This window comes from Hyla sarda, chromosome 2, assembly GCF_029499605.1.
Source record: "Hyla sarda isolate aHylSar1 chromosome 2, aHylSar1.hap1, whole genome shotgun sequence".
Taxonomy (NCBI): domain Eukaryota; kingdom Metazoa; phylum Chordata; class Amphibia; order Anura; family Hylidae; genus Hyla; species Hyla sarda.
Genome location: NC_079190.1, coordinates 120,161,142 through 120,175,325, shown reverse-complemented (window position 1 = coordinate 120,175,325; position 14,184 = coordinate 120,161,142). Strand labels below are relative to the sequence as shown.

The 14,184-nt window shown below is 42.7% G+C and overlaps 1 protein-coding gene and 2 non-coding genes across 3 annotated transcripts; all 3 read right to left on the bottom strand.

Annotated features, from left to right (window-relative positions):
• Positions 1–5,797: 5,797 nt before the first annotated feature.
• Positions 5,798–12,243, bottom strand: TPT1 (tumor protein, translationally-controlled 1). Its single transcript, XM_056555418.1, has 6 exons — positions 12,086–12,243; positions 9,843–9,916; positions 9,573–9,760; positions 7,527–7,632; positions 7,336–7,452; positions 5,798–5,989 (listed from the first exon to the last, which is right to left on the bottom strand). The coding sequence occupies exons 1-6, from the start codon at positions 12,111–12,113 to the stop codon at positions 5,987–5,989; spliced, it is 516 nt and encodes a 171-aa protein (XP_056411393.1). The 5' UTR covers positions 12,114–12,243; the 3' UTR covers positions 5,798–5,986.
• On the bottom strand, positions 6,057–6,186 carry LOC130359752 (small nucleolar RNA SNORA31). The gene has a single exon (XR_008890435.1). It is a non-coding gene; the product is annotated as a small nucleolar RNA SNORA31 (small nucleolar RNA).
• LOC130359741 (small nucleolar RNA SNORD58) lies at positions 7,715–7,783 on the bottom strand. Its single transcript, XR_008890425.1, has one exon. It is a non-coding gene; the product is annotated as a small nucleolar RNA SNORD58 (small nucleolar RNA).
• Positions 12,244–14,184: the final 1,941 nt, after the last annotated feature.

Sequence of the window (14,184 nt, the reverse complement as noted above, 5' to 3'; positions counted from 1 at the left end):
CATAAAATCTATTTACTGTATAAACGTAATGGCCAGACCAATACTCCCCCATGAAATGCATCTTTACATCTGCTGCTATAAGATACTCTTGATATCCCTCTGTTTTGACATCTTAGAAGCACCTTTGCCTGTACCATCTGTGCGCCTGCGCAGAGAACACTGACAGCAACATTCACTTTATCACACTGTGGATTTAATGCTTGGTTCAGATTTGAGCATGGCGCATTGTAGCGAAAACTGTAACGGTGCGCATGCGCACGGCTAACTGAATATTTGCATCACATCAGTGATGTTTTGATGCACCATGTGACCGGATGTTTGGGTCAAGTGACCACACTACACGATGCTGTGAGTGACGGTATAGCTGACCAATCCTGGCGCCGGCCGGAGCGATCACGTGACCGTGATGCTGCCGCTCACTCACATTCCAGAAGTCGCAGCATACTGAATCATCTATTCATCACTATAGTGAGATCACACACCGGATGCACAGGTCACCCAGTCAGTTAAGCGTCATTAATGAGTTACCAAATGAGAGGCTATGAGAACTGCCAATCAATATGGGCCATGGGGCCTGATTGGTTGGAGTTGTACAAGCAGCGATATTGAAGGGTAGGCTCGGCCACTAATTAACATGGCGATCTAACTATCTGGTATCATCATACCGCCAGCCAGCCCGTCATCAGAATGCCATCCTCTGCCCCTTATTGCCCCTTGATGATTGGGGCAAGAAACACGTTGGGACTACTTTGGAATTAGAAAACTTGCCAGGCCTTGGGTCTAAGCTTAGTGGAACCCTTTGTACTCTGATACTCCCTTATAGGTTTTATTTTTAATAAGCCTGGGATAGCATTGACAGATCTACTTGCCTCGTCCAACTGCCTTAGTAATTATTGTGTCTGCTACACCCTTGTACCATCTTTTACAAGTTGTGGCAGGTAGCTGAATTGATACAGTAGAAACCTCTGAAATAAAAAAAAAAAATCTACACCCCATGTCTGAGATAACCTTTTATAGGTTGTGGCAGGCATATGAATTGACACAATAACCATAGAGGTAAAAATCATTTTCTGATTTATGATAATCATTGAATTCTTTGAGCTTGCTTTCTTTTGCAGGTCTTGTTATCATACTTCTATACATATATGTATTTTGTCTCCTTGCTCATTATCATATGCAGACTGGGTTATTTTGTATTCATGTATATACATACCTCTGATTTTTGGTTTATAGGTCATGACATACTGACCATATAACAAACTATTATTTTGGACACATTCAAGTCTAATAATTTATTCCAACATGTCAGTGCAAAGGTCCACTTATGCTATCAACTGTTAGAGAGTACCTATATATCTGTTAGGCAGACTCCTATTAAGGAGTCATTTACAGGATATCCTTGATTTCCATTCTATTTCCATTCTCTTCAATTTGAGTTGTGATCATAGGTCAATTCTTTCCTTCTCCTATCCCTATATCTAGATAGCATTCATTTAGTGAGATAGTTAGCCTCCTTCACGTCTTTACTTAGGGTGAGTGTAGGCAACTAGGGGTAGGTTCCTGTGCGGGGCCGTCCTTATCAGGACGTACACTCTGCCTAGGGTCAGGGGTAGCATCAGGGCCCCAATTGATAGGGCTATCAGGTAGCAGCCTCCATAGGCCAAGTGATCCCTAGGCCCCCCCCCATCTCTCCTTTAGGTTTATTATTTTTTGTATGACCCAAACACCTGGCAAGTCTCCAGATTGGTTGGAGCAAATTGAAGCAGATACGAGATACTGCTTTCTATTTTATATCATGTTGTTTATGGTGTTTGATAAATACACTGAACTTTTTGGGTGGTTTTTGTGAAACCGTTTTATTTTAGTGTCCTTCTGTGATTCTTGCGCAATGATATTTTCTGCGTTCTTTTTGTGCTTCTTTTTTGGTGGAACCTTTTCTAAAGATGTCACCCTTCGTACCGTACCGTACCGTAGAGACATTTTTCCCGTAGACATCGATTTACTAACTGCGTTTTTTTTTTGGACGCACAAAAAGAACGCAAGTTATTTTTTTGCGCAAATATACACCACTTCGGAGGACACGTACCAAAGTTTCCATTTTCACACAGTAAGGACTGCTACTCCCATCATGGACAGACTCTGCCCATGATGGGAGTTGTAGTCCAGGGGCTGAGGTGCATATCGCAGCAGGTCATTCTCCAGAGACCCGCTGCGATCCGCATTTATTAACTATACACGCCGGTGGTACATGCGGCTCCTGTGTACACTGTCATAATTCATAATCCCCGCCGCCGGAACATGGGAGCTCTGATTGGTCAATAGCTATCAACCAATCCCGGCGGGGATTATGAATTATAAGAACTGGGAACAGGGAGACTCCAGCTGTTGGTTAACTACAGACCCCAGGATGGGAGTTGTAGTTTAGCAACAATTGGAGGCTCCCTGTTTAGGAACACGCTGCATAGTGTGCGCTCTTCCCAGGGGAAGAGTAAAAAAAAAAAAAAATGTACTAACCCATATTTCTTGTTTTTCTTTTCTTCTCATTTCAGATACGTGAATGTGGAGGACTACGTCAGATTTGGTGGACTGCAACGATGAACAGCGTTTTTTTTTATTTCAATAAAATGGTTAATGAGGGCTGTGGAGGAGTGTTTTTTTAAATAATTTTTTCTTTTCATGTGTCTTTTTATAATTGAATTTTCTGGCTTAGTAGTGGAAGCCGTCTTATAGATGGAATATATTACTAAGCTGGGGCTTAGCCTTAGCCCCAAAATCAGCTAGCGCTAACCCTCAGTTATTACCCTGGTACCCACCTCAACAGGAAAGCCAGGAAGAGCTGGTACCAACAGGACTGGAGCATCAAAAATTGTGTGCCTAGGCGGTAACAGGCTGGCATTATTTAGGCTGGGGAGGACCAGTAACAATGGTCCTCATCCCCCATGATTGGGGGAAAAAAGTGTGTGGTGCCCTCATTTTTTCAGTATCTGTCAGATACCAACCAAGCAGCAACAGCCTGACGTTACCAGGGTGGGTGAGGACCATTGTTACCGGCAAGGCCCAGGAGCACCATTTTTGATGCTCTGGGCCTGTTGGTACCAGCTCTTTCTGGAACCCCTGTGGCGGTGGGTACCGGGGTAATAATTGGGGGATAGCACTAAGCACTGGCCTAGTAATAGTATAATAGATTATGTCTACAAGATGCCTTCCACTACTAAGCCTGAAAATTCAATTACAAGAAAAAAACACATGGAAAAATATTTAATAAAAACACTCCCTCACAGCCTTCGTTAACCCTTTTATTGACATTTCAGGACATCATTTTACTTTACCCAAGTATTTTTTCCTCCATCAATTCATTATCACAAGAAGTCTTTAATCACAAGTGGCAGAATTAGGGCTTCCTCATTGTAAATACACGGTGTGAGTAGAACTTCATATTAGAGACCTGCATTGGCATCCTGCGGGATCCAACCCAAACTCTGCGGGTGGTCAGGAGGCCACTGTGGGGGTCAGGCACTGTTCCTGCAGCAACCTGACTGAGTGGCAGCCCCACCCTCCCAGTACATTCACCAGCATGGGGCTGCCGTAGTTGCCACCATTCCTTCCCCCGCTTAGCCTGTCAGCTTGCCCTAGAGGATTTTTTCAGTCAACGTAACCCTCAACATCCTCTACACTAATTTTTTTTTTTTGCCACCACCCAGGCCCCTGTGGTATGTTAACATGCGATCTATACACAGCAGTGTGCTGTGGCCCTGACAGTCCTCCCGTATGTTTCTGCTCTGTACTGCTATACACGAGTATGTGCAGAGTAGACTGCAGACAGAACATTTGCACCCTAGTGTCTTCTACAGACCTTGGTGTGCAATACTAGTCTGCACAATACACACCCCCCCCCCCCCCGTGTATATATACATTCCTATGTAGGTGGTCTAGGCAGAGCATTGCACCATTGGTTGTAGTACAGATTACACACACGGGGGGGGGGGGGGGGGGGGGGGCGAGAAAGCAGATCATTGCACCATACCCTATGGGGGCTAACCACACCTTCTCTACTAAAAGCTTGAATCCCCCCACTTTTTTTTTTACAAACAAGGCAAAATAAATAGAATTGTGGTATAGCCACATGTGTAAATGTCCAAACTATTAAAATGTTGAATTGCACGGTCAATGGCATACATAAAAAAAAAAGTCCCATAAACAAAAATGGTACAATAGAAACTACAGGCCACAGTACAAAAAAAAAAAAAAAAAAAGCCCTCATGCATCCCTGTAGACCAGGTATGTTCAGAGTAGAGATGAGTGAACTTACAGTAAATTCGATTTATCACAAGCTTCTTGGCTCGGCAGTTGATGACTTATCCTGCATAAATTAGTTCAGCTTTCAGGTGCTCCCGTGGGCTGGAAAAGGAGGATACAGTCCTAGAATCCTCCTTTTCCAGCCCACCGGAGCACCTGAAAGCTGAATTAATTTATGCAGGATAAGTCATCAACTGCTGAGCCGAGAAGTTCATGATGAATTGAATTTACTGTAAGTTCGCTCATCTCTAGTGCAGAGCATTGCATTGATCAGTGACCCAGGGCCTCTGAGTCTGCACAGTCACTGCTATTCACATCTGTACATACACTAGGAGTGCACTGTATACATGGGGAGTATGGGCAAAATATTGCACCCTAGTGTCTGGACATTCCTATGTTAGGATTAGACAAAAAAAAAAAAAAAAATCCAGGAATGAAAGTCAGATTCATATTTGCCAGTGAGAGCTGTGATTGGTCAGACAGCACAAGCCAATCACAACTCTGCAGCAAATATGATTTAGTGATATGAAGCTCTATTCCCATCACTGGCCAGCCAGGTGGAGTACAGTGCAGGTATGCAGACTGTATAGCATGCTGTCTGCTTCTCTGGATTATAAAGTCTGATTTCAGTGGGTTTCAAGCTTCCTTGGCCCTCATTGAGTCTGTTTGAGTGGACACATGCACATTTGTGGCCTGCAGGAGGTAATTTTCTAGGGCTCTGGCAGTGCTCCTCCTTGCACAAAGGCAGAGGTCCTGCTGCTGGATTGTTTCTACATCTGCTGTACTGGCCTGTCTCCTGGTAGCACCTCCATGCTCTGAAAACTATGCTGACAGACACAACAAACCTTGACACAGCACACATTGATGTGCCATCCTCAATGAGCTGCACTACCTGAGCAGGTTGTAGACTCCATCTCATACTACCCCAGGAGTGAAAGTACAGCCAGCATTCAAAAGTAACCAAAACTGTCAGGAAACATAGGAACTGAGAAGTGGTCTGTGGTCACCACCTGCAGATACAATCCTTTATTAAGGCGTCTTGCTAATTGCCTATAATTTTCACATGTCTGTTCCATTTGTGCAACAGCATGTGAAACTGATTGTTAGTGTTGCTTCCCAAGTAGACCGATTTCACAAAAGTGTGACTGACCTGGAGTTACATTGTGTTAAGTGTTCCCTTTATTTTGAGCTGTGTATAATACAACCAACTGGGATTCCAACATTTCTTTACTTTTTTTTTAGCTACAATTGCTTTTTTTTTTTTTTTTTTTAAGTTTGAGAACTGATGCATATAGATACTTCCCAGTTAATGTTCACATTGCTTTTTGAAGGCAAAGGAGCAGTCATGAGTGTTGTCCTATAGGTCTATGCACGTGAAATAGTTTAAGGCAATTTAAAGGAAAAATAAAAAATTACTGATCATAAACTGTTACTCATTGAGAGAACAACTCAATTTATATCCAAAAACATTTATAGGCAGGAAATAGAACAGATGCATCTCTTAGAGTGGAGCGTGACAACTTTATTTGGACTATAGGACAAGTTAAAAATAATGTCTCCACTCCAATAATTTATGGTCAAAAGAAACGTAGCATGATGATAACAGTCCAGTTTGAAGGTCTTGAGACTTTGCTTAATCCCATTTGATGGATGTGAAGCAGCAGATTGTTAGGACAGATGAACCAAGTGTTTACTGTAAAGGAAACAGAGCACATAAGCATCCTGAACAATAAAGTCAGTCTTCAAACAATCTTCGTATCCAATGTATTCCTCTATTCAATCTGCTTAGCCACAGTAGGACACACAGAAAGCGCGAGGAACGTTTCTATAGCATCTCAGTGCAAACCAAAAAGCAACAGAATTAAGCTTATGGTCTATCAATAGATGCAGCGCATATTGAGATAAGATTTACCCAATCAAGGTCTTACATTTCATACCCTAACTTTAGGGAAAGATTTAGCTGAACCCATTCTGCATGTTCTATGCAGGCCAAGCTGCATATTCAAATTTAACCCTATGTAGTTTTCCTGCTACATGTAGAGTTAAAAAAATAAAAAATAATTTTTTTTTTAAACAAGAAGTGGATTTACTGTGACCTTACTGCAAATGTTTACAAGGCCATTTGAAAATCTTATTTCCTCTTAACTATAGCAGTTGTATACTGCACATAAATCACATAATGGCCATGATTTGACAATGATTAAAGCGTACCTATCAGATCCAACAAATTTTTTTTTTTTTTTTATTCACTCAGTACCCAATACTGACCATGTACATCTAATTTATGTTTCTAGCACTTTTTTCATTAACTTTATTTAGCTCACACTAGTCTGAATTCCTCTCAAAGGGAGGGGTGTGGCCTCACTGCAGGTCTCCACCCCCTCCCTCAGTATGCTGTCTGGTCACATCTCCCAGCTTGTCCTCACTGACAGTAGCGGGACACAAGCTGACAGTGGGAAGATTTTTCCTCCAGCTCTGAGCCCTGCGCTCACAGCTGTCAATCAGCTGTCAAGTTTGTATCTGACAGTGCCCATTTCATGTGAAATTGCTTAGACAAGATGTGAAACCTGTTCATTAAATACTCTCCATTTTGATTCAAAATAAAAGAAAGTCACTAGTATAAAGCTACTCTGAAGGAGAAATAAAAAAAAAGTTCTAATCTCTCAGTAACCTTCTGTTTTTCATATTCATGAGGACCCCCTCCCTATGCCCACTGAAGTGAATAACTTCACTACAGCTGCACAGAATACAAGTCACGTCATTTTGATCAGAGTCAGTCACTAGTTTGTTGTCCTTGGCATTATAAACCTACTGGCAATGATATCTTTAGCTGGCTACCTATGTACACTGGAGTTTACATTTAGTTAATACATTACAGAAACTGTGCAGAAAACCTCCATGAAGGGCTTTCTAAGGCCTATCAAAGTTTATTTTAAGGGGCCAACTGTTCTAAAAGGAGTAGTTACTGCATCCATTTATAGAGGCTTAGTAGTTAGGACTTTGACAGTTCACAGAATGCTACTAATAAAGGCAACTTACGCATTTTTCAATTTCCAGCCCATCCTTGAAGAAAATCAAATAGGGTGTTATTCCATCCTCACGGTAATCTAGAAGAGCCACCATTCCATCAGGATTCATAGACTCTCCTGTGTAAAACTATACAGCAGATGTTCTCATTAGAAAACTTCACATTAAAGACACCCTACAGAATGCAAGATATTTTAAGTTACCTGAAAATTTTTGAAGTTTCCAAGAATATCTTTGACTTTTCCTGCTGCACCAGTCATAAAAGGCTTTACTCTGTCTGGATGATCTTCTTCAAGTTTGGTTTTGATGCTTGGGAAAAAAAAAAAAAATATATATAAAAATACACACACCACATCCATGCAGTTTTGCCGTGGTTACATTTTCACAAGTGACAGCTCAGACTGAGAGTTGTTTCATAGGAACAAAGCCTCCAAAGGTGTCCTAAGAGTCATCATTGCCACACAATCAGCAGCCCGACATTAGAAACAACTAGTGTTCTTATAGTGGTTGTCCCAGCAGCTAGTTGCTCAATACGGAAAAGCCTGTTGACAAAGACCAATACTTCTCTCCACTTGCAAGGGTTGGCACAGGCATCATTCAGTTACCTGAATGTAGTCTACTAATTCCTATGTTCAGGTCATTTCCCAAATGTATCAAAAGTAGGGACCAACCAATATTGATAATCTGAACTTTGAGGCAGATCTTATACAGATATTCCAGTATAAGTTATTGGCTACCCCCCCGCCCCCAAAGCTGCTGCAGATCAATGATTTAAAGCGGGCGCTTTAAATTAATGAACTGCAGCGGCTTTTCCAGGGCCAGAGACCGCCGCCACCTGCTTCTCTCCCCCTGCCTGTCCTGGGGTCCTCCCTAGTCCAACCACCACCACTGCCCCCCCTGCCTATCCTCTGGCCAGAGACCGCCGCCACCTGATTCTCTCCCTCTGCCAGTCCTGAGTCCAGCCACCGCCGCAGCCCCATTGCCTCCCCCATCCCTGGTTTTATAATTACCTGTTACCGGGGTCTGCGCTACTTCTGGCTCCAGCGGCATCTTGAGCCGTCACTGTGCGCACTGACAGTAACGTCGCATTGAGGACATCACTCGTCATTGCGCAGTGCACAGCAATAGCACAGGACATCACAGAAGCCAGAAGTAGCAGACCCTGGGAACAGGTAATTAAAAAACTGGGGATGGGGAGGAATCAGCGTGAATATCGGCCAAACCGATAGTCTGTTGATCCCTAATCAAAAGTTCAAACCATAATTTTTACACACTACGAAAGTGACCCGAATGAAGTCACTAAAGGGTGCATGCACACTGCATTTTCACTCTACGGTGCCGGAATCCGGCTGGGGCAGGGGAAACCGTGCGCTCCCATACCCCAGCCAGACCAACGCCCTAATCCATTGACTTTAATGACCCGACCTGAGTCACCGTTTTACTCCGGTTTTGACCGGACCTCAAAAACGTAGCATACTACGTTTTGAGGTCCGGTCAAAAAATGGGCCGACAAGAGTACAGTTTTCCCCTCCCCCAGCCAGATCCGGCATCTGTAGAGTGAAAACGTGGTGTGCATGCACACCAAGTTAAATGTATTCTCACTGAATTAGGGCCATTCAAGCAGATTTATTAGCAGATTAAGATGTTGCCAACATATGTGCATTGAGGCTAATACTGCTGTAAAGTAGGCCTCACAATTGCTATGTAAAACTATATCTTTACACATGTTCTCTACAATTACAAGACCTATGTTGTACAGTGGCAGGACTTTAGAAGCGCAACATAGAAACACATGACCTGTTGGGTGGGTCTTTAGGACCATGCTTGAGGAACCCTGATCTAAGAGGATGTACTTTGAGTGTAGTTGATCACACACAGTACATCCACTCTGTTGTAACTGTATAATCACCTGTACTCTTCCATACAGCAGTATTTATATCAAGACAAGACTTCAAACAAGTCTGGTGCCACAAAGTGATTCCTCAATCCAGAAAACCCATTAGGCTCAACATGTTCAATAAGCAGTTATCTTGTGTCTTTTCAAAGTAGAAGAATCACTTTTCTGTATGTCTTGTCCAGTGTACCAGGGCTGTTATATGCACAGTGCACTGGTTCCCATAGTGAAACCAGCCATAAAAAATACTTAAGAAAAGTGCAGGTTCCAGATGTGCAGAACACTTACATCAAGGGCATGGAGGACATAGCTGCTCAAGCACAAGTTGTGTGGAATATCAGGTTTGATCACTTACGCTTTCATATAGTCCTTAATATACTGTTTGTATGACTCCTTGGTGAAGCCAGTTTCCTGAAGTTTGTGGTTTAATACTATGTCACACCCACTGATAGTTGTTGTATCCGATCCTTCGTCTGCGATCTCTGCAGAGGCATTGCCACCAATCAGAGCAGCATCAATCTGACCCTCAACTCTGGTGACTATCTAAAGAAAAAAAAAAGTGTAAGTCAAAGATTACATTGTCTAAATTAAGTTTACAGAAACCATAAAATCTACAGTAACTTACCTTTCCATCAACCTCGAAACACAGCCCATTGCAACTTTCTTTAATCGGGTAGATGTCTGAGAACATTTCATCTCCTGTAATAAACCAGATAATCAAACCAGAGATCCAGATGACAAGTTCATTTAAAAAAATATATAAAAAAAACACACACACACACACTAAACTGATGCATTATGCAAGACACATTTCCGAGTTAACACAAACCCAACAAGTTTCAGTGGCACCATACAGTAATAAGCATTTAGTAGACACCGGTAACCGTATGAACCAGTTATAGCACCTCTAATACTATACACTATAGATTAGAACCCATAATTTCCCCACATACTGTACACACTGCTGCCCTCTGCTTTGCTAGTTCATATTCATTTACACAGCATATGCTGTAGTCCGGACCAGTAAGACAAAACCTGTGTGTTTGCCCAAAAGAACCAGTAGAGGTCAGGATTTCACCAGACAATAATGATTATGTGAAGGATGGGGGATAAGCTAATAGAAGTCTGATTTCTAGAACCAGCAATGCTCAGAAGCCTGATAGAGTGGAGAGCTGGCCACTGAGGGGTTAAGTTTCCCCAGTCCTTGTGATCAGAAGGATTCCCAGCATGCCAACACCCAGAATGCTCCTTTAATAAATCTGTCACCAGTGTCACCTGCACTAACCTGTTTGTACCGCAAGGTAGTGCAGGTAGCACTGACAACAGTACTTGCCTTGTCATCAGTGTCACCTGCGCTACCTGTCTGTAGCAACAGGTTAGTGCAGGTGACAGTTTTCTTTAACCCCTTAAGGATCCAGGGTTTCAGTTTGAAATAAATTCTCTTCACCTTCTAAAAATCATAATGCTTTCAAATTTGCACCTAAAATTCCATATTATGGCTTATATTTTGCACCACCAATACTTTGCAGTGACATTAGTCATTTTTTACAAAAATACCCACGGCGAAAACGTAAAAAAAAAATCATTGTGCGACAAAATGGAGAAAAAAAAAAATGACGTTTTGTAAATTTTGGAGGCTTCCGTTTCTACGTAGTACATTTTTCAGTAAAAATGACACCTTATCTTTATTCTGTAGGGCCATAAAATGATATCCTACTTATATAGGTTTGATTTTGAATTAGTATTAGATTGTCATCTTCTGACCCCTATGACTTCTTTTTCCATGTATGGGGCGGTATGAGGGCTCGTTTTGCACTGGGATCTGAAGCTCTTATCGGTACCATTTTGTATTGATCAGACTGATTGCTTTTTAAACATTTTTCATAATATAAAATGACCAAAACTACGCTATTTTGGACTTTGGATTTTTTTCACTTACACCGTTGGCCTTGCGGTTTAATTAGCGATATACTTTTGTAGTTCAGACATACCCCATGTTTATTTACACAGTTCTCTTTAATGGGAAAAGGGGGTGATCCTTTTATTAGGGAAGGGATTAAATGATCTTTAACATGATGATGATATGTGTTAGTGTGGTCCATTGCTCAAGCCTGGATCTCAGGCTTGGAGCAAATTGCCGATTGAACCCTGAAAGGATCAGGCAGTACATAGTGTGGGTGGGGGTAGCACTATGCATACACACCACCACTATGGGTGCGAGCACAACAGTCAAGAGGAATAAGTCACATCTGCGTCGCCATTGACTTCGAATTGACTGCGTAAATGCCGAAAAAAAAAAAAAAAAAAAAAAATTGGGTGGTTGTAGTAAAAAATTTCCCCCTAACGTAAATGCCGCCACGGAACTTTTAGGCGAGGATTCCTCAGTGTGAACGCACCCTATGGCTGCCCAGCAGGCGGACTGGAAGTAACATTCCCGACCCATATCGCGATACCGCCGCCAGACTCCCGCCTATCCATCCTGCTGTAATCTGCCCAGTAACGCCCCTCCTCCCGGCAGCCGCACCTTCCCGCCCATTTCCTCGCTATGACGCATAAAGCAAGAGGCGAGACGTCACGACGGCGGCCGCACTGCCTCACCGGCCTCTATACCCGCATTGCTGCCGTATGGAACATACCCCATTAGCGGGGAACGGGCGCCACACACCAGTTATCCTCAGACCCCCCTCATACACCGCGGCTTGGAGCCCGTCTGGCGTGCGCGAACCGCCTATAACATCCCCCACACTAACAAACAGCTCCTCAAGGCCCGGCCGCGGCTTCCACACCCAGGGGAAAGTTCAGTCCTAAAGAAATCACTCAGCCAATCACTCAGCCGCCATCAGGTAGACGGAACGGCGCGCTACTCACCGGTGAGCTTATCCTTGTAGATAATCATGGTGGCTGCGGGCTTGGTGCTGAAGTCCCGGAGCGCTCTACAGACACCTCAGCGTCGGCGAAGGGTGGGGAGGAAAAAGGAACGAGTCAGCGCCTCACTTGCTTCATATAGGGGCGGCGCGGCCCTAGTGACGCCTCCAGCGCATGCGCAATGCAGAGGTAGGGGGGAGGTGAGGCCGCATACCGAGGGGCGGTGCTTGACAGCGTGTTGGCTCCGCCCCTTTGCGCTATTACCGAGGCTTGTACAATGCACGCGTCTGCAGCGCCATCTAGTGGGCATCAAAGAATCTTTTTACAACTTTATTTTTGTGTGTGATGTAAGGGCGATTCCCAACATAGCCGTCATATTCTTATAAATGTCCTGAAAATATTTAAATCTATTTCATCTGGAAGAAAATGTCAGCTACTATTTCCTGTTTGTAACCCGTTTTTGTTTTTTTTAATGGAGCAATAAAGGAAATACAGTTTATAACTGAACTACTGGAGTGCAGGACTATTCTTCATTTACACTGCAGTTATGGTATAGATGGACTTTCCTATACCCTGGTTAAATTAAGCCACTATTTCCCAACCGGGGTGCCTCCAGCTGTTGCAAAACTACAACTCCCAGCATGCCTGGACAGCCTTTGGCTGTCTGGGCATGCTGGGAGTTGGTAGTTTTGCAACAGCTGGAGGCACCCTGGTTGGGAAACAGTGGCTTAATTAAAGGGGTTATCCAGGAAAAAGCTTATATATCATCTGGATCCAGAAAGTTAAACAGATTTGTAAATTACTTCTATTAAAAAATCTTAATCCTTTCAGTACTTATGAGCTTCTGAAGTTGAGTTGTTCTTTTCTGTCTAAGTGCTCTCTCATGACCTATGTCTCGGGAACCGCCCAGTTTAGAAGAAAATCCCCCATAGCAAACCTCTTCTAAACTGGGCAGTTCCCGAGACACGTGTCATCAGTGAGCACTTAGACAGAAAAGAACAACTCAACTTCAGAAGCTCATAAGTACTGAAAGGATTAAGATTTTTTTAATAGAAGTAATTTACAAATCTGTTTAACTTTCTGGAGCCAGTTGATATATAAAAAAAAGTTTTTTCCTGGATAACCCCTTTAAGCACACAGTCTATTTTGCCTTGAAGACACAGAACTTTATATTTTTGCTTTTTCCTCCTCACCTTCTAAAAGCCATAACTTTATTTTTTCATGTACAGAGCCATATGAGGGCTTGTTTTGTGCACAACCAATCGTACCTTGTAATGTCACCTTGTATTGTATCGTAAAATGTACAGCAGAACAAAATAATATTTATGGTGGAAAATTGAAAAGAGAACAGAAGTTTTGCAAATTTTGGAGTTTCTTGGTCAAAATGACTTTTTTTTTCCTTTAGGCTGTTGGTAAATACGATTAAAATGATACCCATGTTTACACACTTTTTTTTATTATTGTACTACTTTTAAAGAAAACTCAAACTTTTTAAACAAAATGACTATGTTTAAAATTGCGCTATTCTGTATGAGGACTATTTTTTTGCGTCTTGATCTCTTGTTTTTATTGGTATACCATTTACGTATATGTGATCTTTTGATTTTATGGCAGACAGGAGGCTCGTATCAAATGCATTATCCTTCTTTATTCAGCCCAATAGCAGAAAGAAATGCAATGTAATGTAATAACAAAGAAAAAAGAGGGAGTGTTGGTCACCTAGCAACCACCTACACCCCCTTTACACTCCGACCAGTCCTCTTCCACCTAACTCCATATTAACCAAGTCCAGCTCCACCTCCTCTCTTTCTTTCTGCTCAGTAGCAGTGTTAACATCAGATAAGTATTTGCTCCAGTGTCTGGTTATTTGTGCCAGATCTCACTGTTTTATATTCTCTGTCATCCGATTTTCCTCTTGTTTGTGCACATTACCCAGTGTAGATACTTCATACACTGGGCCATCTGCGTCTTTTTCCCTATTCTTGTTTTTCCTGTGTTTTCGTCTCTGGTACGTTTGTCCCTCCCTGGCGTTGGTGCTCTATCTTTTCCCGACTTTGTCCCCTTCCCGGCCTCTGCTGGTGTTCGCGCGTCCTCTTTTCGCT